Source organism: Lissotriton helveticus, chromosome 8, assembly GCF_964261635.1.
Source record: "Lissotriton helveticus chromosome 8, aLisHel1.1, whole genome shotgun sequence".
Classification (NCBI taxonomy): Eukaryota; Metazoa; Chordata; class Amphibia; order Caudata; family Salamandridae; genus Lissotriton; species Lissotriton helveticus.
Window position 1 is genome coordinate 937,760,691 of NC_136069.1, and position 25,389 is coordinate 937,786,079.

Sequence of the window (25,389 nt, forward strand, 5' to 3'; positions counted from 1 at the left end):
GATAGTTTGTAAAAACCCTGGGCTAAGTGCATGTAAGCCTACATGGTTAGTTAGTAGTCACGGGATCCTGAACTTTGATGCCAGAAGTAACCAGAATCAAAGCCTTGAGGCGCAAGCTGTATCAGAGTTTTAAGAGCACCCAAAGACTTATAGCGCTTAGCATTGCTACATATCTTGTTTAAATGTGAACCCTTTTAGTGTGTAGCGCTGTCCTGAACATTTGAAAAAGTGCCACGAGGCATCCAGAGATGCTACAGGCCGAGCCGTGACAATGTCTGCCATCAGAGTAAACTTTGGAAAGAGGCCCCTGGCGTGCATTCAGATGGGCTCAAGCATTCCGCACGATCTGTTGTAGGTGGGCAACTAGAGCCAAATTTCGGGGGGGGGGGGCTGAAAAAGATTTTGGCGGGGGCTAATTCTTCCAGCCGTCACAAGAGTGGCCGTAAGAAGGTGGGAACACACAACAAAAGCCTCACTTACAAGTAAACTGTCTTTTAAAGACCTGTTAAGTACTCGGGTGCGGCTGCAATTAATGCTCGCCAGCCCACAAAGCTGTGTCAGCCCGGGCTGACACACACGACGGGGGGAGGGTCGGGGGGGTAGGCTGAAGCCCCGTGAGCCCAATGAGCGCCTGGTTGTAGGAGCTTGGAAGGATGTGCTCGAGTAAACAGTGGTGGATTCTTTGGCCTCTGCTACCATGTCACGGACTGGGGGAGCACTGCTTAGTCAGTGGGTACTGTTTTCCTCATCTTTCTAGTGGTAAAGCACGGGGCACGATGCTCACCACTTACAAGATGGAAGCCTGAGTCAGCCCTACTGGTCGGTGTGGTAAACAGTCTGGGCCTAACCTGGCGTTTAAAATGCATTTCAAGCACCCCCCTGCATCCATTGTGGCGTGTTGTCTCTGCTGTGAGTGTTGGGGGCCGGAATGTTGCCTCCCACCCTCCCCTCGGCTGGGGGTGAAGTATGTCTGCCCGGTATGTTCCAGGGCGAGGAGCGATGGAGACCATTTCTGCTGCTCGTAGATCGGGCCTGCGCAGCTCCTCCGCTACTGAATGTTTGGGTCACACATGGGTGGGGGTGCATGTGCACAGAGGGCTGCACATTAGAACTGTTCCAGGAAGGCTGGGGTGTTGTCTCTGCTGACAGGTCGGGCTCTCGTCCCTATTGCCTTCGAAAGGGTTGGCACTGCGTCTCTGCTGGTGGGGGGAGCAGGGGGGCTGCATTGGATGGACAGTTATCTGACCTGCTGGTCACCTCGGAGGTACACTTGATGAAGCAAAGCTTCGCATATTTTGCGGCTTGCCGAAATCAAGAACCTCGTTTATGTGTAATAAGGTAACAAAAGTGTATGTTTTACTAACATTTATTTTGTTTAGGCAAAGTTCCCGAAGCTTGCCTATGTGTATTTCTAATGAATTAATCCGTGTCCCTAAAAATGGCTGCCGCTTGTACTTTAGTTACTGCGCATGCGTCAGCCACACTCACGTGTCCTGACGCGTCTGCAGAAGTGGAGGGAAAGTTATGCGCATGCGTAATTCATAGCTGTGCTTATCATGTGGTACTGCTCGTGCCACTGCTCTTGTATCTGTATCCATGTAGCTAACATTTAGATGCAATAAGTTTATTTCTTGATGATGAGTTAAAAGTACAAACCCTGTGATGTGTTTTCATAATGACATTATTATGTATTAATTTGTTTTCGCTTACTTTTCATGTACCGCGGGAAATGGGGGTCTGAGTGAGAGGAGAGCCATATTGGAGGTCCCTTCTGCGCCTGTGCGACATTCGGCAGCACGAGGGACCTTGGCTGATGGAACATAGCCAGTTGGCAGTGATGGGCGAGATGCTCCTGAGAAAGTCACCTCTGCCCTGCGAGAACAGCGAATGTTGCTCCTCATATGATACAATGTTAAATTGTCATTGTGTTTCTGCACAGTTTCTCCTGGGAACCCCAAACCTGCTAGGCGGTACCCAAATATGTTAATGAAGGCTTCAAATCGTGTATTGTGATTGGTGTGTTACCCAAATCCTACCTTAGGACCAATCGAAATTGAGGGATTCTGACACTTTGCAACATTGGGGGGTGGTACACTGTCCCCAAACTGTATATCTACCCTGGGTTCACCTAGTGAACCGTCCGACTTGTCTGGTTTTAGCTGACCTGTCACTGACCCAACGCACTCAATAGGTGACTGAAGATACAGAGCGCTGCGAAGCACTCTGTCCGAATTTGACCATAGACTGAGGTTATACTGAACCTTAAAGTGCTGGCAAGGCACTTAGCTGGGAGTTCGCTGACCCAATCGGGGTCTTGATCGATAGCTGCAGAGCGGGTGGAGCGCAGGCGTTGCTTCCGAACTGTGGGTTCCGGTCCTGTCCTGAAGAGGGTCCTGTCCTGAGGGTTTGCTGTCCTGTCCTGAGGGTCCTGTCCTGATTCCTATTCCGAGGGTATCCTGTCCTGTCCTGGGTGTCCATTCTGCACCTGCTGTCCTTTGAGGGGTATCCTTCCTTGAGGGTTTCCTGTCCTTAACTGACCCGTGGCCAGGGTTTGGTTTCCACACCTTTCTAGGTAAATATTGTTCTGAACCTCTTGAAATTCTTGCACCTTCTGAATTTCTAACTTTTGCTTTAATAAAGTTCAACATTGCATATGTGATAATTTCCATGCCTTTCTGCAACTATTGAAAGTCATTTATATTTTTCCATAAGTTTATTCCTATGTCTTCTCATTTGTTAGAAATTATATTTTGCATAGCAGTGTGTCATTTCCTGATATGGTCTAGAACTTCGTTGCCTAGATTGTTCAAAGGCCCCTTCACCTTAAGTGAAGCGTGTTATTCATTATAAGCTCTCCTATAGTCACTCACACTTAGGCTATCCCTGTTTAGATAATACTGACTTGCATAGTATCTTTTCTCATTACATTTTATTAGTACTTTGAGGATTACTCTGTCATTATTTCTTTATGCTTATGTGATTTACGTTATCTTGGTTATTGATTGCCTTGTTTTATTGTACCTCATGCAAGAAAATAATGAACTTTAGATAAACATTTTAAAACTTCCAGTTGTCCGTGGTCATTTAAACAGTATTTGAATGTTATTGGTTGGGTTTGTATTTTGCTGCCTTTCCTTTACAGCTAGCTCTCTGATTCATTGTGGTCATTAGGCACCCGCATCGGTGGATGGTAAGTCGGGTGCACCGAAAATTGGTAGCAGGGAACACACACACACCAACTTGATAGAGCTCGTGAAGTCACCTGATCGATGTATATGGTGATTTGAAAAGTATATGGGCCCTGAAGCCGGAAACGGCGAAAACTATTGGTCGGGTGGCCTCGCGCGCTCTATCAGTTTTCTGGTAGCTAGAGGATGGTTAGGGACTAGTTGAGAGTAAGGCAGGGATTAGTTGGACTAGTTAAGTCGGAAGCTGCTATTATATTAATGCTGCTATAAGAGCGGCTGTTCTGAGGGAACTGATCACTCTCTTGTGAATACGCTGCTGAAATTCATGAATTTTTGTATTGTCATTATTCTTGTTCTTATATTGTTATATGTACTAATCCATGCATTTGTAAATCGAATCGTTAAGTGTTGTCCGAACTCCCCGGGGAATTGAAAGGGCAAGTGGTGAATAGAATCCATTGTCCTGAGGTCACAGGTTCGAGGAAAGTTAGGTGCAGGTTAGGATAACCGGGAAGCACTAACTAGGGTTTTCTGAATACATGTGTGAATAAATGACAGTAACGGGGTTCATTGGCAAAATTCCCATAGTGGCGTAACCTAGTAAGGGTCACATCGGAAGAGTAGCAGGTTCCTCGGAGCTAGCGTGAAAGCAGAGGGGTCCGCTGAGAAACCTTAAACTCGGAATATATCCCGGAAAGAAGTGGATGAGTTTAGGGGAATAACAGGTTCACCGATGCTAGAGTGAAGGGTAGGCGGAAGAGATCTGCCCGCAGCGCGTGAAAAGTAAATGGAAGTAGTTTACTTGCAGTAAAAGAATTCTTTCTCTGTCTAGACACTTGAGCACTGTGGCGAATGTGTATTTGTTGTAAAATAACCAAGCACTGAGCACTTTAAAAGAAAGAAAGTTTCCGTTACCTTGTGAAGGGAGGGAGTCAGTCGCGAAGCGTCTCTGACGTCACTCTGTGCCGCGCTGGGATTGGTAGAAGCAGCGGGCGGGTAGCGGAGCTGAAATTGTAAAGGAGGGGTGAGCGCCGGAGCGTGGGAACTGTCTCACGAAGGGGCCGCGCACCCATTGGCGGAGCTTATTTTGTGTCGCGCACCCATTGGTTGCACGAATTTTCTGAAGCGCGTTCTGATTGGAGGTAGTTTGTAAACAAAGTTAGCGCAGAAGTCGTATGTGGCACTCGCGGACTACAGAGACTCGACCTGATCCAAGGCATTTAGGGTTTGAAAGGGATCAGTGGAAGGCTAACAGATACGATATTATGTACGGAACCAAGAGAAAAATGTCCCTTGTAAGTAAGGTGAAAAATTATTTTAAAACGGACAAACCGATTAAATCTAGAGAAGGTGTTCTTGTCCCAGCACCCAATACTCCCGCCTCATTCATGATGTTTGACCGAGGGTACAATACCTGTGTGTGGTTGGAGAATTGGGTGAAATACACAAAAGATGACGGAGTATTGGCTTTTCCGTTAGATGGTACTTTCAATGGTAGGATCTTATTTAATTTAAGAACCCGAATGAATGAACTGCATCCCAGACCGAGACTAACGCAGTATGAGGCATTAGAGGAATGGGAGATTGAGGCTTTTGAAAGAGAAAGACCCCGAATGGACAAGGGTTTGACCAAGTGGTACCCCAGGCAGAAACAGGAGTCCAGGGATAAAAGGATGAAACAGTGGAGACAGAGCATGATTGTTGAGGGTCTGTTTCCCATGATGCCGGCATGTCATAACATTGGAGCGGGTGAGAAAAGTACTGAAAAATGTAAGCATTGGGGGGCCCTGGGGGAATCAGATGATGAATTGCTAGATGACATCTGTACCAGGAGTCCGCCACCTTACAATGAGGGAACCCGACCTTCCAGTGTAGGAGATGTTCCCCGACGCCACTTCCTAAAGGAAGAAGACAGGTCCCTGGGACTGGGAGGGGGTGGTCAAGTATTGCCCTATCCTGAAAAACCCGAACCGACGGAAACAAGGGATATATATCCCAAAGTGCCCGCAAGCCAGGAAGAAAAATATTCACGTACGAAAATCTTTTTTCCCAGACCCTTGTATGAAAGCGAAGAGAAACCATCGAATTCAGGACTGCCTTTTGTTCAACCTCCATATGGGGAAGAGCGCAGGTCCTTTAATACTGGAACTTTATTCCCGAAACCAAATTATGGGGGAGGACCAAGTGAAACGCATCCTACTGCCCCGAGTTTTACTCCTCCGTTGACCCCACAGATATTACATGACACAACTTTAAGAAGGGTACTAGTGGAAAAGGAGCAAGAGGCTCTAGCTAGACAAAGGACAGAAATAATTCAGAAAATTTCCCAGTTAAATACCAGTCCTGAGGCATTGACTATTCCAGTAACTATTGGACCGGTGGTCCCGTTATACGGAAATGGTCAGGGAAATCCGATTACTCCAGTTATGACCCCAGTCATGGCAACCCCGAGACAGGAACCGATCATCATAGATGATCAGTCCAGTGAGTGCGAGTCTGAAGTTGCGTTCTTGGAATTACCAAACAAACAGACTGGAAAGGGAATACAGCAGAGGCATAACCCTTTTAATACAAAAGAAATTAAATTAGAGACAGCAACAGGTACTAGGAATGTCTCTCTGGTAACTCCGGATGAAATTGAGAGTTGGAGTCGTGAATTAGAGAAGCAGACTCCGCAAACAAAACCTTTAGACCTCTACAAGCTGAGGGTCGAAATAGAAGAATTAATGGCAGGAAATGTGGGGTTGGATCGATTGAATACCTACTCTGAAGAAGAATTGTCGTTCATATGTAAAAGCTTTACAAGGAACACCAGAGTGCTCCACGAAAAACTGACCGAAACAGCAGTTAGTATGGGGGTAGATATCTCAAAATCCAAGCCCTTACAGAAACCGTACAGAGCAGACTTCTCAGACAAAGATATAGAACACCTGAATGTGGCAGGGAAGAAGTTGCAGATTAAAGAATTAATGGGGGTACTGCAGAAATGGGGAGATGTGGAAAAATGGAGAAGCAGGTGGGCGAAAAAGAGGGAAGAGGTTCGCTCCCGACAAGTGACTCCCGAGTTTGCTTTAAGAGAGGTAGAAAAACCTGAGCAGTTATGCCCCATGCGCGAAGTTCCAGGAGGGAAATATGTGCATGTCCCCTGGTCTAGGCAGGATATTGTGTCCTTCACGAACGATTTTCCAAAATTACGAGAGAAACCAGTTGACTGGTACAGGCAAGTGGAGAGGTTCGTGAAGGTACAGAAATGTCTGTGGAAAGACCTGGATGGGTTTTTTGACATTGTGGTTCCAGTAGATTTATGGACCCAGTGTAAAATAGCCATAGACTGGCCCAGTGAGGAGTATCCCAGAAACAAGGAAACTGGGGAGCCATCGAAGGATGTCATGCGAAAATATGAGCAGGTAATTCAGCACTTGAAAGAAAAGGTGCCCGCAAAGGAAACTGATTGGACAAAAATAGATAGAACAACACAAGAAAGGGACGAGACAGTGCACTCCTTCTATGAGAGGTTATTGCAGGTATTTAAAACATACAGTGGTATTGATAACATCGACCTGAAGGATATGACGCACTTTATTTACAGGTTTGTAAATGGTTTAAGACCTGAAATTTGTCAGTGGATAAAAGATAATAAAATCTGTTGGCATACTAAGAAAATGGATGAGGTCCTGCGGTACGCTAAGTACTGCGAGGACGAGATGGCAGAAAAGAAAAAGGCCCTCAAGGAAAAGGTGATGTGGGCTCAGGTGAAGCTCGCAGAACAGCAGGAAAAACAATTGAGTAACATGGTTAAAAATGCTGAGAACAAAGGTCCTGGGGGAGGGGGTGGAGGAAAGCCCCGGCCCAAATTTAGCAGGGAAGAGGCTATGAAGAAATTTCCCTGCCATCAGTGCGGCGAAATTGGACACTGGCGAAACGAGTGTCCCCAATTAGTAGATATTAATGAAAAAACTCCTGATTTAACTCCACAGACGCAGAAAGAAAGACCAAGAAAGACTCAACCCCAGGTAAAAACAGTTCAGGTGCCTCGAGCACCCAAGCAGGTATACAGGGGAAGACAGGCAGAAAATGAAGAGATAGAGGTTTGGGAAAGCGGGGAGAACAGAAATACAGCAACTTCGCAGTATCTGCTGAATGATACCTTCCTTTGTAATGATCAGGACTGACGGGGCCTGAGAGGGGAGGACGAGGAGTGCGTACTTGGCGCTTCCTTGCCGGTAGACCAGTCTGGACCATATATTGAAGGAAAGGTTGACGGAAATGATGTCACCTTTCTGTTGGACACTGGCGCTACCCGTTCTACTGTAAGAACAGTGGACGTTCCAAACCTACCCCTCTCGGGAGAAAATATCCAAGTAGTGGGTGTATCTAATCAATTGATTAGTACTCCTGTTACCGAACCAATGGAGATTTCAATTGGAAATTTTAAACAGATGCATAGATTTGTCGTCTGTGACACCAGTCCAGTGAATCTACTGGGTCGTGATTTGCTGTGCAAAATGAACTGTACCATCTTTTGCACACCAAAAGGTGTTGAAATACAGACCCCAGATGAAGATGGCATTTATAAATTATTGTTGCTTAGACCTGACTCAGAAATTAAAAGATTGACCCTGCAGGACTTGCCCCAAGAACTACAGGAAGCCGTAAAGCCAGAGGTGTGGGATTTCACTGGAAAGGATGTGGGGTTGATGAAAGATGTGGACCCCATACAGATAGCCATCAAGGACAATGCAGTATATCCTAACACTAGGCCCTACCGAATGAATGCTGAAGTGAAAGAAGGTGTCACTTTGGAAATACAAAAATTATTAGAAGGAGACATCATACAGGAAGTGATGAGCAGCCCATGCAACTCGCCGATTATGGGCATCAAAAAGCCTAGTGGCAAGTATAGGGTAGTGCAGGACCTGAGAAAGGTTAACAAAATTGTAGTTCCTTGCTGCCCTATTGTCCCGAACCCTGCAGTGATATTGTACCAGATTCCTTGGGATGCTGAGTGGTTCACTGTGATTGATTTATGTCATGCATTCTTTTCGATACCCCTGCACCCCGACAGCAAATTTCTTTTCTCATTTGCCTTCGAGGGTCACGTGTATTGTTGGAATCGGGTCCCTCAAGGGTATACAGAGAGCCCCTCTATCTTTAATCAGATCTTGAAAAAATGTCTAGAGACTTTGATCTTACCTGGGAACTCTGTGTTAGTACAGTACATAGACGACCTTCTACTGGCGTCTAAACGTCACAGGGACTGTGTAGTTGACACCATTGCCCTCTTAAATCATCTGTGTGAGAAAGGGCATAAAGTAGCCCCTGACAAACTACAGTTCTGTGCGAAATCTGTAAAATATCTGGGACATCAAATAGAAAAGGGTGTCAGAAAAGTCACATCAGAAAGAGTGAGAATAATTCAAAAAATGCAGTTGCCCCGCACTCAAAAAGATGTCAGAATGTTCCTGGGTGTATTAGGGTACTGCAGGCAGTGGATTCTGGGATTTGCAGCCTTAGCCAGGCCCTTGATAAAAATGACCACGAGAGGAATGCCAGATGTTGTACAGTGGGACGATGAAAGTCTAATGGCTTTCACAAGATTGAAGAACTGTCTGTGTACAGCCCCTGCGTTGGGAATGCCAGATTATTCCAAAGAGTTTGCCCTTTTCTGTGACACTCGCGATAATTGCGCATTGTCTGTCCTGACTCAAGAACATGGCACGACCAGAAGGCCGGTGGCTTATTTCTCTGCCACATTGGACCCAGTAGCTGCTGGGTTACCAGGCTGTCTGAAAGCGGTAGCTGCTACCTGTGCAAGTCTGGAACAGAGTGAGTCCATTGTCATGGGACATCCTGTGACCGTGTATGTTTCACATGGAGTGGTAATTCTATTGACCAGAACTAAAACACAGTATCTCACCCCTAGTCGGCTGACTAAATACGAGAGGATTCTTGTGGGTGCAGCAAATGTGAGCATTGTTAGGTGCGGTATTCTGAACCCTGCCACCTTACTCCCCGACCCATTGGAAATAGAAGGTGGGGATGATGATGAACATGATTGTATTGACCTGACAGAGTTCAGTACTAAGCCACGCCCAGACATAAAAGAAGTACCATTGCCTGAGCATGATAAAGAACTATTCGTGGATGGTTCCTGTCTAAGACATGAATTAGGAGGCTTGAGTGCTGCTTATGCAGTAGTGTCTTTCACAAAAATTGAACAAGCAGGTTACCTATATAACATCAAGTCTGCACAAGTAGCCGAATTGATAGCCATGATAAAGGCTTGCAAAATTGGGAAGGACTTACGCATAACAGTGTATACTGACAGTCAGTACTGTTATGGCGTTGTGCATGACTTTGGCCAATTATGGCTACAGAGGGAATTCATGACTTCCTCCGGTACTCCCATTCGGAATGCAAAAGTTGTTCATGACCTTTTAGAGGCCATCCAGTTGCCCAAAGAACTGGCAGTGGTAAAATGTACTGCTCATCAAAGGAGCATGGACAGAGTATCACTGGGAAACGATTATGCTGATCGAGTGGCTCAATGGTGTGCCAAAGATCGGTATATTGTAAATCCAAAACGAGGGGGGCCAGGAACCAGCTGCCAGCTTCAGGTGTTTGAGGAAGTGCCTACATGGGATGAGGTGAGAGAGTGGCAGGAGTCGGCTCCTTGGCAAGAAAGAGAGAAATGGAAGGAGGATGGGTGTAGACCGAGACGTGTGGATGGTGTCATCTTGGGCCCAACTGGTATGCCTGTGTTACCCCGACACTTGCTTGGCACAATGGCTAGATTAATACATGAAGGATCACACATTGGTAGGGATGCCATGATTCTGGTATTTCAACAGACTTGGTACAGTAAAAAGTTCAGGAAGGTAGCAGAGTCCCTTTGCCAGAGGTGCCTGTCATGTCAACAGATGAACCCAGGCAAGAGGACAATGGTTGAACTGAGCAAGATTGGGAGATCAGGGGGTCCCTTTATAAGGATACAGGTTGATTTCATCACCATGCCCCGTTGTGAAGGGAAACGATATGTCCTTGTCATTGTTTGCGTATTTTCAAAATGGGTAGAAGCTTACCCTACTCCTCAAAGTGACGCACTGACAGTAGCGAAGTGTTTACTAAAAGAACTGATACCTAGGTTCGGAATACCATGCATTATTGAATCAGATAAGGGTGGACATTTCCAGAATGACATACTGGCTGAACTCTGTAAGGCCTTTGGAATAAGGCAGAAACTCCATTGTGCATACCACCCAGAGGCTTCTGGAATAGTGGAACAAGTAAATGGAACTATCAAAAACAGACTAGCAAAGCTGACAGATGCTACTGGCATGACCTGGGTGAAGGCCCTACCCCTGGTCCTGATGGGACTGAGAAGTGTTCCAGACCGCAAGACAGGCCTAAGTCCCCATGAAATCATTATGGGAAGAGTGATGAGACAAGCATGGGTGCCAGGAAGCAAACTGTTGAGTATTACTGATGATTTGGTGCTTGAATACTGCAGAAGATTGGGTGACCAAGTGCGTTCTATCTCTCGCCAGATTGGAGACGACGGCATCCTCAATCCAACGACTCCTCTCCACAGCTTGGTTCCAGGAGATTGGGTCAAAATAAAGAAGCACACTCGATCAAGCTGTCTGGCACCAAGGTGGGGAAAGAAACGCCAAGTAATCCTGGTGACAACCACTGCAGTGAAGGTCGCAGGTGTTCCTCAGTGGATCCACGCTGGACACACCCAGAAGGTATTGCCAGACAGAGGATTTGAAGAAGAAGGGCAACCAGCAGAGGACCCTGAAGGAGCCAGACCAGAAGCAACTGACAACGAGCAGCCCAGCACCAGTCAGGTTGCAGGAACAGCAGACGTTGGCCCAGGAGTAGTTGACTACGAACTGCCAAGAATCCAGCCTGCTGAAGAGGTCCAGGAAACTGAGCCAGGAGTAGCTGAAGACGAGCTGCCAAGCATATGGCCAGAAGAATGGATACCGATGATTGATCTGACCGAAGATCCTATCAGAACAAGAGAACGACTTAGTGAAGGTAGAGAGTGGACTAGTCAGGAAAAGCAAGGCACAGGCGAAGAACCTCAGCCGCTTGAGATTCAAATCAAAACTGAGGAAGGAGAAGGTCAGACAGGGACCGAGCAGATATTCGATACACCACCGCGAACACCTGATGCAGATAAGGGAGAGATTAGAAATAGAGTGATAGTTCGAGCAGAAGAAAATCAAGAGATCGAAGTGCTTGAACAGGATCAGAGAGGGTTAGGAGAACGGGTTCAGGAAACAGAAACAGAAATAAAGACAATCGAAAGCCAAAAACAAAATATTCCTGAACAAGGCCAGATTAGCAACCAGGCAGAAGAATTTGATGCTAGCCCTGGAACTAGCCAGATAAGGGAAGTAGGAGAAGAAAGTGGAGAAGAATTACCACAAGATAGAGAGAACAAGAAAATAAGAAAAGAAAGTGAAGTCCAAGTACCGACTAAGAGACTAAAGAAAAGAAACAACCTTGAGCCTAGGTTTGTAAAAAGATTGAGACTTAGGATAAAGACAGTGGAAGAAAAACGTGCAGAGGCAAGAAGAAGTGCTCGGATAGCAGAGCAAGAAGAAGACTCTTCCAAAAGAAGGAGTGAGCGAATAAAAAGACAAAACAAAAAGTACAAATCTCCTGAATGGACACTGGTTTTGGAGGAACTTGAAGATCTTGATATAACTGACGTGAGCGACGGGGAGCCTGTCCCAGAGTACTCAGCTGAAGAGGAAGACGAACCACCGTGAATTTGCACAAAGTAAGCTAAGTGTGTAAAGCCAAAAAGAGGGGTTCGAGAGACTCCTTCAGAGCCCAAAATGTCTGATTCAACAGTGAATGGTAGACCTAGTTGCAGCCGTTTCAAAACGTGTTGCAAGGTGTGTATATGTAGTGTAGTAGTACTGATAGTTATCTGGATAGGATTAACAATTTTCATTCCCTTTGCTGTAAGTAAAGATACTAACATTGTCCCTACTGAAGTTGTAAATACTGACAAGGAGGAGCTAACAACACAGAGTGTAGAAAGACATGAGAGAGCATTGAGACAAACTAAACGAGACTTAGAAGCATCAGATGAGGGAGGACTACATTATCATGGAATGAAGAACAGGACACATTTAAATGTTTTCGCAAATTTGTTAATACACTATGTAGAGACTATGGAAATTGAAGATTGCTATGTCTGCATGAAGCTACCTACTTCGGTGGCTGAAGGCGTGACATACCATCATCTGCCATTGACATATGGAATTTCCTGTAGCATTTTAGCTAGTTTATTTTACAAAAGGGGACCGTTACAGTATTATTACTCTAACAATGACGTGATTTTTTCTGAACTTCCTATACGTGGGAACTTGAATCCTGTACATACCAAAACTGACACCATAAGATATATGGGAGACTACTTTCTGACTATAGGTAACATTGACATAGCAGACGCACACAGAGATAACTTGACTTGTTCTTTGCGTGAGCAGGAAAAGATGTTCCTGAACATGGCAGAGAAAAGGAGAATTAAAATTCAGAAGAAGGCTAATGACGAAAGTCAGAAAAGGCCAAAGTGGGCAGAAAACATGGAAGGCACCTCATCTGGTGGAGCGGGTCCTGCTCTGTTGCTGGATTTTGAAAAGAAAGGCAAGCTATGTCTTCACCGCGAGAAGACTAGCTATTATAATAATGTTTTCATTGGTTCCAGTGAATGCGAACATAATTACAAGGTAATTGGAGGTTGGGGTTTCAAAAATGGGTCAGAGCCTGTGTTTCCTGGAATTTATTACATTTGTGGGGACAAGGCTTATTTCAAATTGCCGGATCACTGGTATGGAAGCTGCTACTTTGGCATTGTTTTCCCGAAAATATACCATGTGAATGGAAAAGCTGGAAGCAATGAAGTTACTAATGGCTTAGTGCGTAGTAAAAGAGAGAGTATAGGTGAAATTATGGGTAGTATTTTCAGTGCACTGATACCTGGAGTGGGAGTGGTTCTGAATACTCACAGAATTTGCAAATTGTCTACTATAGTAGATGTGCTATCTACTGAAACAGCTCATGGATTTCTGCTGGTCAATACCGAAATGGTTGCGATCAGATCAATGGTTTTACAAAATCGACTTGCTCTTGACACCTTATTAGCGAAAGAGGGCGGAGTCTGCCGGATGTTGAAGGCGCAACATTGTTGCACTTATATTCCGGATAAAAGTGTGCAGATCAAAAGATATGTGAAAAACCTTACTAATTTGGCAAAGGAACTCAAACCACTCGAGGTTGATAGTGCCTGGAAGAGACTGGTAGATGGTCTGTCAAATGTAGGTCATTGGCTTGCTAGCATAGGTAAAAGCTTATTATTCAAAATTCTGATGCCAATTGGTATTATAGGTCTTATTATACTTTCCATTTTCTTATGCTGTAAATACCGCAAGCGCACCAAAAAGCACGAGGTAAATGCAAGAGGAGTGAAACGAAGTGTGGATGAGATTGAATTAGAGGAGGTGAATGATCAGATATACAAAAAGGTGAAGACTTCTCACCCTGCTAAAACTGAAAGAGAAAAGTTAGAACGGTTGCTGGAAGAAATAGAACTTTATAAAGTGTGAAAGAAAGTTGGCATCTGGTTCCATTATAATTTGTGATGATAGTAGATATCATCAAAGAGGGGATTGATGAAGCAAAGCTTCGCATATTTTGCGGCTTGCCGAAATCAAGAACCTCGTTTATGTGTAATAAGGTAACAAAAGTGTATGTTTTACTAACATTTATTTTGTTTAGGCAAAGTTCCCGAAGCTTGCCTATGTGTATTTCTAATGAATTAATCCGTGTCCCTAAAAATGGCTGCCGCTTGTACTTTAGTTACTGCGCATGCGTCAGCCACACTCACGTGTCCTGACGCGTCTGCAGAAGTGGAGGGAAAGTTATGCGCATGCGTAATTCATAGCTGTGCTTATCATGTGGTACTGCTCGTGCCACTGCTCTTGTATCTGTATCCATGTAGCTAACATTTAGATGCAATAAGTTTATTTCTTGATGATGAGTTAAAAGTACAAACCCTGTGATGTGTTTTCATAATGACATTATTATGTATTAATTTGTTTTCGCTTACTTTTCATGTACCGCGGGAAATGGGGGTCTGAGTGAGAGGAGAGCCATATTGGAGGTCCCTTCTGCGCCTGTGCGACATTCGGCAGCACGAGGGACCTTGGCTGATGGAACATAGCCAGTTGGCAGTGATGGGCGAGATGCTCCTGAGAAAGTCACCTCTGCCCTGCGAGAACAGCGAATGTTGCTCCTCATATGATACAATGTTAAATTGTCATTGTGTTTCTGCACAGTTTCTCCTGGGAACCCCAAACCTGCTAGGCGGTACCCAAATATGTTAATGAAGGCTTCAAATCGTGTATTGTGATTGGTGTGTTACCCAAATCCTACCTTAGGACCAATCGAAATTGAGGGATTCTGACACTTTGCAACATTGGGGGGTGGTACACTGTCCCCAAACTGTATATCTACCCTGGGTTCACCTAGTGAACCGTCCGACTTGTCTGGTTTTAGCTGACCTGTCACTGACCCAACGCACTCAATAGGTGACTGAAGATACAGAGCGCTGCGAAGCACTCTGTCCGAATTTGACCATAGACTGAGGTTATACTGAACCTTAAAGTGCTGGCAAGGCACTTAGCTGGGAGTTCGCTGACCCAATCGGGGTCTTGATCGATAGCTGCAGAGCGGGTGGAGCGCAGGCGTTGCTTCCGAACTGTGGGTTCCGGTCCTGTCCTGAAGAGGGTCCTGTCCTGAGGGTTTGCTGTCCTGTCCTGAGGGTCCTGTCCTGATTCCTATTCCGAGGGTATCCTGTCCTGTCCTGGGTGTCCATTCTGCACCTGCTGTCCTTTGAGGGGTATCCTTCCTTGAGGGTTTCCTGTCCTTAACTGACCCGTGGCCAGGGTTTGGTTTCCACACCTTTCTAGGTAAATATTGTTCTGAACCTCTTGAAATTCTTGCACCTTCTGAATTTCTAACTTTTGCTTTAATAAAGTTCAACATTGCATATGTGATAATTTCCATGCCTTTCTGCAACTATTGAAAGTCATTTATATTTTTCCATAAGTTTATTCCTATGTCTTCTCATTTGTTAGAAATTATATTTTGCATAGCAGTGTGTCATTTCCTGATATGGTCTAGAACTTCGTTGCCTAGATTGTTCAAAGGCCCCTTCACCTTAAGTGAAGCGTGTTATTCATTATAAGCTCTCCTATAGTCACTCACACTTAGGCTATCCCTGTTTAGATAATACTGACTTGCATAGTATCTTTTCTCATTACATTTTATTAGTACTTTGAGGATTACTCTGTCATTATTTCTTTATGCTTATGTGATTTACGTTATCTTGGTTATTGATTGCCTTGTTTTATTGTACCTCATGCAAGAAAATAATGAACTTTAGATAAACATTTTAAAACTTCCAGTTGTCCGTGGTCATTTAAACAGTATTTGAATGTTATTGGTTGGGTTTGTATTTTGCTGCCTTTCCTTTACAGCTAGCTCCCTGATTCATTGTGGTCATTAGGCACCCGCATCGGTGGATGGTAAGTCGGGTGCACCGAAAATTGGTAGCAGGGAACACACACACACCAACTTGATGGAGCTCGTGAAGTCACCTGATCGATGTATATGGTGATTTGAAAAGTATATGGGCCCTGAAGCCGGAAACGGCGAAAACTATTGGTCGGGTGGCCTCGCGCGCTCTATCACACTAACACCAACTTTCTGCCTGAAACGTCCATGATACCTCCCCCAACCAAGGGGCTTTCAAGGGCCCGAAAGGAAACGCTGTCTCACCCCCTCATTACTCGGTGGCTTCGTTGTTTAGGCTGCCTTAAGGCCTTTGATTTTAACATCAGCTGCCACTGCGCTTTACATCTGCCTTCAATAACAAAGCGCGGTGGCAGTCGACCTTAAAATCGAAGGTTCTTGCAGGCACTGAGCTGCTACCACGGTGGAGGGGGCCAATGTTAAAATCAAAAGTGCTTGCCTGTCCTGAAGTACTTTCACTGACTACAGCAAGCTTTAAACTTTGCCTTTGTGTTGTAGTCAATAAACTTCAGCTGCCCCTGTGCTTTATGATGTCTTCTTTCAATTTTAAAACTCAGTGTCAGCCGATGTTGAAATCACTGATCCGATCCTCCCACAACAGGCTCTTCACCTCTCTGTCCAGTCCTGTCACTACCAGCATCTCGTCGCCCACACAGTTATCATTATCATGTTATGGGACACAGTGGGTAGCAGTGTGGTGAATGAGGTGTGAGACAGATATACAGTTTATTATGTTATGGTTTTCAGTCTGCTGACAGCTTTGAACAGCTCCATAGGTCTATGTATCTTGTTCAAACCACAGTATGGGCACAAAAAAATAGCGTTAAGGCAATGAATGAGGGTGTGGTAGGTGACTCTAAAAATGCGCGAGATGCTTGGACTTTAGTAGCTCACGACGATTTTCACTGACCAGAAGTAGCTCTCACTATAGTAAAGGTTGGAGAACCCTGTTCTAAGCACTATATTTGCAGATATTCTTTAAAAGTTCATAACTCTGGTTCTACTTATTGGATGTTTGTTGTTGTGATCTTTTTTTAAAATTAAATTAAACTCTATTTTTCTCACCTGGTGTTGTTTATTTTTGTGAGGTGTTTTTACTGCTTTAATGTATTAAGTGCTGTGCAAATACTTTACACATTGCCTCTTAAATTTAGCCTGACTGCTTCCTTCCAAGCTACCAGAGGGTGAGCACAGGTTAAGTGAGGGTGTGTATCTGGTTTACCCTGACTAGGATTGTCGTCCCTACTTAGACAGAGTGCATACTCCTGCCAACTAGAGACCCAGTTTCTAACAGTTGGTAAGACCAGTAGATTATCAAGTACACATTTACACTACGTTTCGACTGCCTTCATATTTTTACCATCCTCAGGAGTCTGTTTAGATGTTTTTTCAAAAGTTATTCATGCCAACTCGAGAGAGGGTACATGATGACTTTTCCTTGTCAAGAATTCTTTTCTACTAAAGTTCTTCTTTGCCATTTATTTATTTAGACATTATCTCTCCAACCAGTGGTTAAATTATAGTGGGAATGATGAGCATATCTTAGGACATTGAGTAAAATTACCCCAGCATGAAACAATGGACCCTTTTTCAACACCAAAGCCTAAACATATGGCCAAGCGTTAATAGGCAGCATGACTAAAGTAACTGAAAAAAAGAACATGACAAACCTGGACCATAAAATGGCTACTGCCCTACAATCGTTTAGTTCATATAATTCAACTGGGAGATATGTTTACATGCACTTGGAAGAATATTTGCCTAAATATTGTTCAATTATTTTTCTCCTTGGGCCTCATTCACAAAGTCGCTGGTCATATATTACCACAAAAAAATAGATAAAGGGGCAGTAATCATCAGACCATAAAATCACCTATGACTATAAAATCTGCAAGAATGGTGGATTTTCTGCTGTTTAGAATTAGTGGTGAGAATGTGAGGAAAGATGTGCATTGATATTCATAAACACTCCACACAAATTAAACAACACGTTTAGAGCCAGATGTACAACCGTTGTTTGCCCTTACAAACAGGAGATTGGCCCGTTTGCGACCACAAAAAAGGGAAATTGCATGTACAAATGCTATTTTGCGAGTCACTGACTCGCAAAATAGCGTTTGGGGCTCTTGCTATTAGGAAGGGGCATCCCTTCCTAATAGTGAGACTCACTGCCATGTACTATTGTTTTGCGACCGCATTTGTGGCTGCAAAATACTAGCAGTTTACCACCAACACCAGTAGGTGGTAAACCATTCGCAAACGGAAACGGGTCCCCAGGGAACTCCTTCCCCTTTGTGAATGGGTGCAAACATATTTTTTATGAGCAGCTCCCTTAAAATATTAACTTGAAAGGTTAATTTTTCTTTTTTAAATGCATCCCATTGTCCTTTAAGAAAATGGGCTGCATTTTTTTTTTTAAAACTGCTTTATTGAAAAAGCAGTCCCAGACAAGATGGTCTGCTGGCCCCAGTAGGCCACCATCCCTGGTAATGCTAGCCATTCCCAATGGGGTAGCAAACTGTGCTTGTCTCATGAATATTGATGAGGCAGGCAATATGCAACCCCATTGGGAATCGCAAACAGTGTTTGAGACACTGTTATACATTGCATTTTGCAAGTCGCAAAATGCAAGCGTCGTACATCTGGCCCCTAGTCCAGAAAAACATGAATTGTGAATACAAATATGATGGGAAAGTGTCCAAAGCATCCAATTATGTTCAGTGAGTGTTGGCTGAAAGCTTTAAGTCGGAGTGTCTTTCATGTGGAGAAGAAAATGCAAATAAAGTAAAATAACCAAATGCTCATTTCCAGGATTTTTAACCTTCAGATTGTCAGTACTGTGGACAATTAGCAACAGTAAGTGTAAGAGAGCAGGAGTAGCTATGGCGTACTCGTCCTTGCGATTCTGGGAATCAAGAAAAATGAGGAATTACTTGAAAATCATGGGGAGTAATCTACCTTTTCTCTTACCGGGGAGATTTAAATCAGCACATCATTAAGCCAAAAAAGTGAGTACCTCTTCAACGGAAAGGAAGATAGCAAAGCAAAAATGGAGTGACTTACCCACAATCCCGGCAAGTACTTGAAATAAAAAGGGAAATGAGAAAACAGACAGACATTTATCAATTTAGTACAAAAGCATGCTAAGCCATTTAGTCATTGTAATACCCTCAATTAAATACTAATTAAGATATTGGCAATGTCGGTTGCACCCCTCTATTTAGGGCAAGGCTAGTGTCACACACAAGGCTAGTGTCACAGACAGTTTTTTCTTCCTAGGTACCATGCAATATACTCCAGACCTGGGAAGGAAAATTGTGGAAATCTCCCTGACACACAGGGTGACATGTCCTGAACGTTAGGGGCATTCTTTTTCACAAACAAACCCCCATGTTTAGGGGGTGTTGTTGCTGAAAAGCAAAATACTATGTCAAGAGCTCTAAATGAATAATGAATAAGGAGCTGTGGGTATCATTTACCACAAACGAAAAAGCATCCACTGATCTACAGCACCAGCAAATGCACTTTTATCACGGAAATTCATGAAGGACAGGCAGCGATGTGTACATATGGCAAGCAGTCCTCTTCCTAGGGTTTAGGAGGGACATGATGCCCACTGACCTGGCAAGTTGGCAGGCTACCCACCTATACTACAATTAGCCCTTATAACACAGCAAGAAAATTCCGAATTACAAAGCACGAGGCTGCACTTAGTTCCAATGATAATTACATTAACTTAACCAATGGATGTGCTACTGTACTATAGAAAGATAGAACAGATCAGAACATGTGAACAAATTCATAACGTTTTTTATGTCAGGTTATCAAATGTGAAATACGTGGCCACGTGGGAGTGCATTACAAACCAACTACTGTTAATTGATAAGAAATCCAATGCAAATCCAAAAATTCACAGTTTCGTTTTCAATTCTAGTCTAATTTTTATTATGATCACAGTTACCATCCTCACAGTACTACTCACAGTACTACCCATGAACATGAGGGCATCAAAGTAATTCCAGGTGACTTTTAAGAGGCATCGGATGTGCATTTGTGCAACCAGGAAGTACTTGTACTAAAAATTATAGACTTTCATGCTAACATTTGATTTGATCTCTATGCATCCACTACTTCCAAATTCCTAACTCTTCTTCAAACAGTCATGTTTCATAGGAGGGCGGAACAAACTGCTCCATGGCTGTATTTGAACTGTACAACCTCACTGTTCCTCCCCATAATAAACATTGATTGCTAATAGAAGCTTGAGTGTATTGATCCGTGCTCTGTGGTGATATCATTGGTGAGGCTTCTTACACTTTCCATTTTATGCACACTGTCGTCAAAGCGAAGGATTGCACTTTACAGCAGTGCAACATGTGACCTGCTGTAAAGTTTAACTTTAGTTTGAACAAATAAATCACTCTATTGGTTACTGGTAAGGGGATGTTACAGCCAGCAGCGGGAGAGGAGGGGACGGGGGGGGGCGGGTGTGCAGGCCATGTATCGCCTCTGCTGCTACAACCACTAAACCCCTTTGATTATAAATCCCATATTAGTATAGCAAATTCTAATTGATCTGATGTTTAAATAGATCGTTTCATTTTTTAAAAAAAAGGATGGTTAGATGCTTGCTTTCCAAACAATTAGCCCTTCCTCTAGTTTCACTTTTTTTTTTACCTTTCCTCCAAAGTGTGAAATTTTAATTTTACCCGTAAAATGTCGTGAAGATCAAAAGTGGTATTTTCACAAAGTTACATAGTTTACTGCATTGTAGAACTTTACTGGAGGAAACATTCTCCACAAAATGTTTTTATAGGTCGTTTTTCTTGCAAACCCCACTTTTTTGAGGGACTTTTAACCCAATTATTACACTTTTAAAACGTTTCCAAATGTATAAAGTTGCAAATGCTTTTTTTAAGTCAGTAATTTGGTAAAAGTCATTTTTTCAAATCTGCACTCCACTAAATATAACCCTTACCCCAATGAAAGTACAAGGATTCGCTTTCCGGCCACCATGCATAGGATCATTCCTGGAATAATGCTCTTCATTAATCCCTGGTCTAATTTAGCAATGAACAACATCCACATCTATTTACAAATGGAAGGTCAGGTGCCTCCATACATGAAGGATAATTCATTTTCAGAGCCTGCTGGCATCTACTCAACCCCTCGGGCTTCTAAGTCCAATTGGTCTAAGTCCATGTGATATTTTCAGCTTTACAAACTTTGGGGCATATTTACAAAAAGTGGCGCATCCCTGCATATCAGCAGTGATGCGCCACTTATTGTGCGCCATGCCTCCGCCACAATGGATGCGCCGCATTTACAATGCGCCGCACAATGAGGCAAAAACGGCACAGATGCGTCACGCATCTGTGCCGTAAAAGTGGCGCATTGCTGGAGCTGCGTCGCAAGTGCGACGCAGCTCCAGCAAGGCTCATGGGTGCCCGATCCTTCAAATGCTGCGTCAATCCTTACGCCTGCTTCAAGCAGGCGCAGGGTTTTGACGCAGCATTGGCCTAAAAGTGACTGAGTGAAATCTTGTAGATTTCACTCAGCCACTTTTAGGAGGCGTTCCTGCGCAGGAACGCCCCCCCTGCGCAGGAACGCCCCCCCTGCGCAGGAACGCCTCCTTATAGCGCAGGGCTTTACAACGTGACGCATCTCCCAGATGCGTCATGTTGTTAATACCCCGCACCATGGTGCATCTTTTGCGCCGCCGCTGCGTCACAAAAGTGACGCAACGGCGGCGCAAAAGAGGCACAAGGGGCTTGTAAATCTGCCCCTGAAGTGTTAGATTAGTTGTCCTTCAAATAAGTTCCCACTCCTTGGAACGTTTCCACTGCCCGAAACACCACTCATACTATGAAATTTCAAGAAAAAAAATCTCATTATTACCTTGCAGTAGTTTTCTTGGCAAGAGACAGTTTCTGTTGGAAATAAAAAAAAACGTGGGTTACTTGTAGAAAAAGTGAACGTGAGTGATTTCATTCACACATTGTGGCTCTGATCGTTGTACCAAATTATACCTTGGTTGCTACTTCATCATCCTTCTGTGGTGGAGTTATGATTGATTTGGGATACTCATTTCCACAATCATAGCCACTGTAGTACAAGCTGATAAGCCACAAACCAGAAAAAACATATATTATGCCTTACCTTTAAAGCACTCGATGTGTAAAACACAAGGTCTCTGCTTTTTTGCACCACTGTCATTGAAGATTGCACCAACATTTTGGGATTACATGGACTTCATTGGTGCTGGTACAATTCTTCAAGCACGTTTTCATTGTCTAACAATGGCACCAGTGTAAAGATAGTATTTTGCACCAATATAATCTAATAGTCAGAGAAAGATTACACCCCTACAATGCAACCTGTAGATTGTGGCCCTACCTGCCCTGATACAATCTCTAATGGCAAGAGAAATTACCAGCAGATCACTTAAGAATCATTCTTTGCTTTGCTTTTAACAGTAATTGGTGAGGTCTATTGCAATTTTCATAGCTCCAAGCAGATACACAGCCAATCAAAAATCAACATAAATGCACCAGTTAACAGAGTAATTAATTCCACAATCCCTGATAACTAAAACGGGGGAGTAGATTCTGTCAGTTATTAAGCCTTTAAATTCGAATACTGGATTGACCTCACGTAAGTGTTGGAGTGCCAAAATGAATTTCAGAGAAAGGAGTTGCCATCAAAAAGCTTTTATATCCGAGAAAGGAGCAACAATATTCTGTTGGAGACATTAGCAAATTTGGGAATAATGTTGAAACCGGGTGTGAAAAAACTGGTTTCGGTGGGGGAAGATATTAGATTCGAAATTATTAACACATACTATAAAGTATTATCTAGAGACCTGGAGAGGTTAGATTATTATTAAAAATGACATGTTGCGGATGTTAAAGGGGTCACCATTTCATAAAATTAGATTTAAGATCTGCTTATTATTAGATCCGCCTCCTACCAAGGAGTAGATTTTTTTCACCACAAAGACGGGGAGAATTTCATATTAATATAATATAGTTTGTGTTAGCCTGAGCAGCATCTTTATCCCAGATTTAGGTGCAGGACTATAAATCATTGGATGTTATATAGAAAAGGTTAGTAGCACCAAGGTAAAGTCAATTTAAATTTACATATTTGGTAAATAAAAATGTATGGTCCGGTTTCACAAAAGGGCGTGGTCCAAAAATGGAATTGGTACGAGCTATCAGAGAATCACAAAGAATGAGTTGACACATAATTGGATTTGCTAAAAAGTAACATTGCAGGTTGAGGTAATAATACTTTTGAGCAAATCTGTTCACAGGGGCAGGTTGTGGGGGTGTTCCAGGGAGGGAATGCCTGCCTAATGAAGTGAACACCCACAAAGTGGGCACTCTCAAATTCACAAATTATTTGCGGACATATTCCCACCGTTCATGTAGTTGAAGGTATATTTATCTCAAAGGGAGGAGTAAACCTCTATCCAGAGTTGAAAAAAAAGGGAATGCACGCTGTATTTGTTGGGTACGTGCCGGTTTCTCCATGGAAAAAACGATTTTGTAATGGAAAACAAAATAAATGCTTAGAAAATGCAAATGAATGTGATATCTACACATGCATTCAACAAATGTACATTTGCCATTGATTTATGCTTGCAGAAATGCTTTCACATGTGAGTGACTTTTGGCTCACAAAGATTTCGAGAGCTGTTCCTGAGAGTTCACAACAATCTCAGCATCCCAGGAAAACTCATGAGATTCCCTTAAAAAAAATTCCACCTGTAGGTATAAGCTTATGAGAGGAGATCTCTGGCTTTTATTTAACAAGCACATCCAGTTCCTCCCAAAATGAAAGAAAAACTCAACAAAAGATTATTATTAGGCTGAGGTTCAGGTCTTAGCATTAAAGTGTTATTTTTAGAGTAAGGGATCGAGTGAGTTTTAATATTAGCATTACGAGTAGGTATGTACGGTTAATGTTAGATTCAAGGGCAAGGTCTGTGTTCATTTTGGATTTAGCTTTAGGTTTAAAGTAAGCATTAGGCTTAGTTTCAGGCATCAGTGTTACTAGGATTTTTAGATGAGATCACAGGGCTTTGGGTGATATTAGTGTTGGATTTAAGCTTAGGATCAGAACTAGTGTTAGGTGTGTGGTTATTATTAGAGTTAACTCTGAGCTACAGATAAGCGTAGACATAACATTAGCATTAGCATTAGGCTTAGGTTAGGCTTCAAAGTTGATTTATTAAGCGTATTTTTTGTTTTGTTATAGGATTATAGCTTTTTGGTATTATGTATAATGACGTATACTAATTGTCCAAACGTTCCATTGAAACACTAAAACATTCAAATACAAATCATATTAGAAGTGTACAATACAAACCACACGCAAGTGCAGATGGTAGAGAAATGACGGACATAACTTGGAGCGACCCAAAAATCACTCTGGAAATTTGGTGCCATAGAGATCACTTTGCCAAATGGGGAATTGAAATAAAAATAACGGAAATAGAACGGTATCCTGGCCCACTATGCTCAACAGCTGAGCCAATATTGACAATGGCCCACGGACTACTACGGGGAGCTGTGGGATCCACTGTTAGCACCCAGGAGAGCTGGTCTAATTTGTGCATTATTCATCATGTAGCAATCTAATCACCCTGCAAAAGCCGGAAGGTTCTTTTTCCAAACAAATGGGGCATTGAGACCAAGACAAATGTGGCATGAAAAAGCAACTAAAAAGTGTGCTCCAGGAACATAAATGGGCTAGGCAGTAAGACTGAGGAGGCAGACCTCTCAACATTCCTAAAGGATTTTAATATCTTACTATTTCAAGAAACTTGGTCCATGGCACCCACATTGATCAATGCTTTTAAAGAATTCTATCAATGTGCCACCAAGAGAAATGCCTTGGGCAGAGCTTCTGGGGGATTATCAACATATCTTAGTACCAGCATACCATAGATCTATGAATTGATTGAGTTAGGACAAACCTGGATCCAATGCATCAAAATTGTATTACCACAGAATCCTTCCAATGATTTGCTGCGCAAATATGGGAAAAATTCACTATTAATATGTATTGTATATATTCAGTCAGGTTCAAAGGTAAAACAGGAGAAAATTGTGACCCTTAAAGCCCTGCTCAAATCACTGCAATTCACTTTTCCACATGCAGGCATCGTGCTATCAGGTGACTTCAACATGTTCTTACTACAAGAGGATCAAAATCTGATCAAATAACAAAATTAATTTAAAGGGAAAAGCATCCATCCTGTAGTCACAAACTATTGCAAAAAAGATCGCCATGGCAAACTTTGTGCATCACTATTTTCTGAAATAGGGATGATAACTTTAAACGGACATCTTCCGCAGGATAAACCAGCTGCACCAACTAGAATATCTAAGTAGGCCCACTCGGTTCTAGATCATACAATAGTGGACTCAGAGTTACTACAAACGATCTCCAATTATCAAATAATGTATGGACTAGAGAGTGATCACAGTCCTCAGGTAATCAACCTTTGCATTCACATTCCAAGAGCAGCTGAATGCAACGATCTGTTGGAAGTCCCCAGTCCATACAATCTAAA

General features: G+C 43.2%; 1 protein-coding gene across 1 annotated transcript in view; it reads right to left on the bottom strand.

The window, feature by feature from the left end:
* LOC144773831 (interphotoreceptor matrix proteoglycan 2-like) overlaps nucleotides 1-25,389 on the bottom strand; it is an 896,924-nt gene that overhangs the window by 549,564 nt on the left and 321,971 nt on the right. Inside the window, exon 3 of the mRNA XM_078658926.1 lies at nucleotides 21,705-21,736. Coding sequence (XP_078515052.1) covers nucleotides 21,705-21,736 — 32 coding nt within the window. The remainder of the gene's footprint in view (nucleotides 1-21,704; nucleotides 21,737-25,389) is intronic.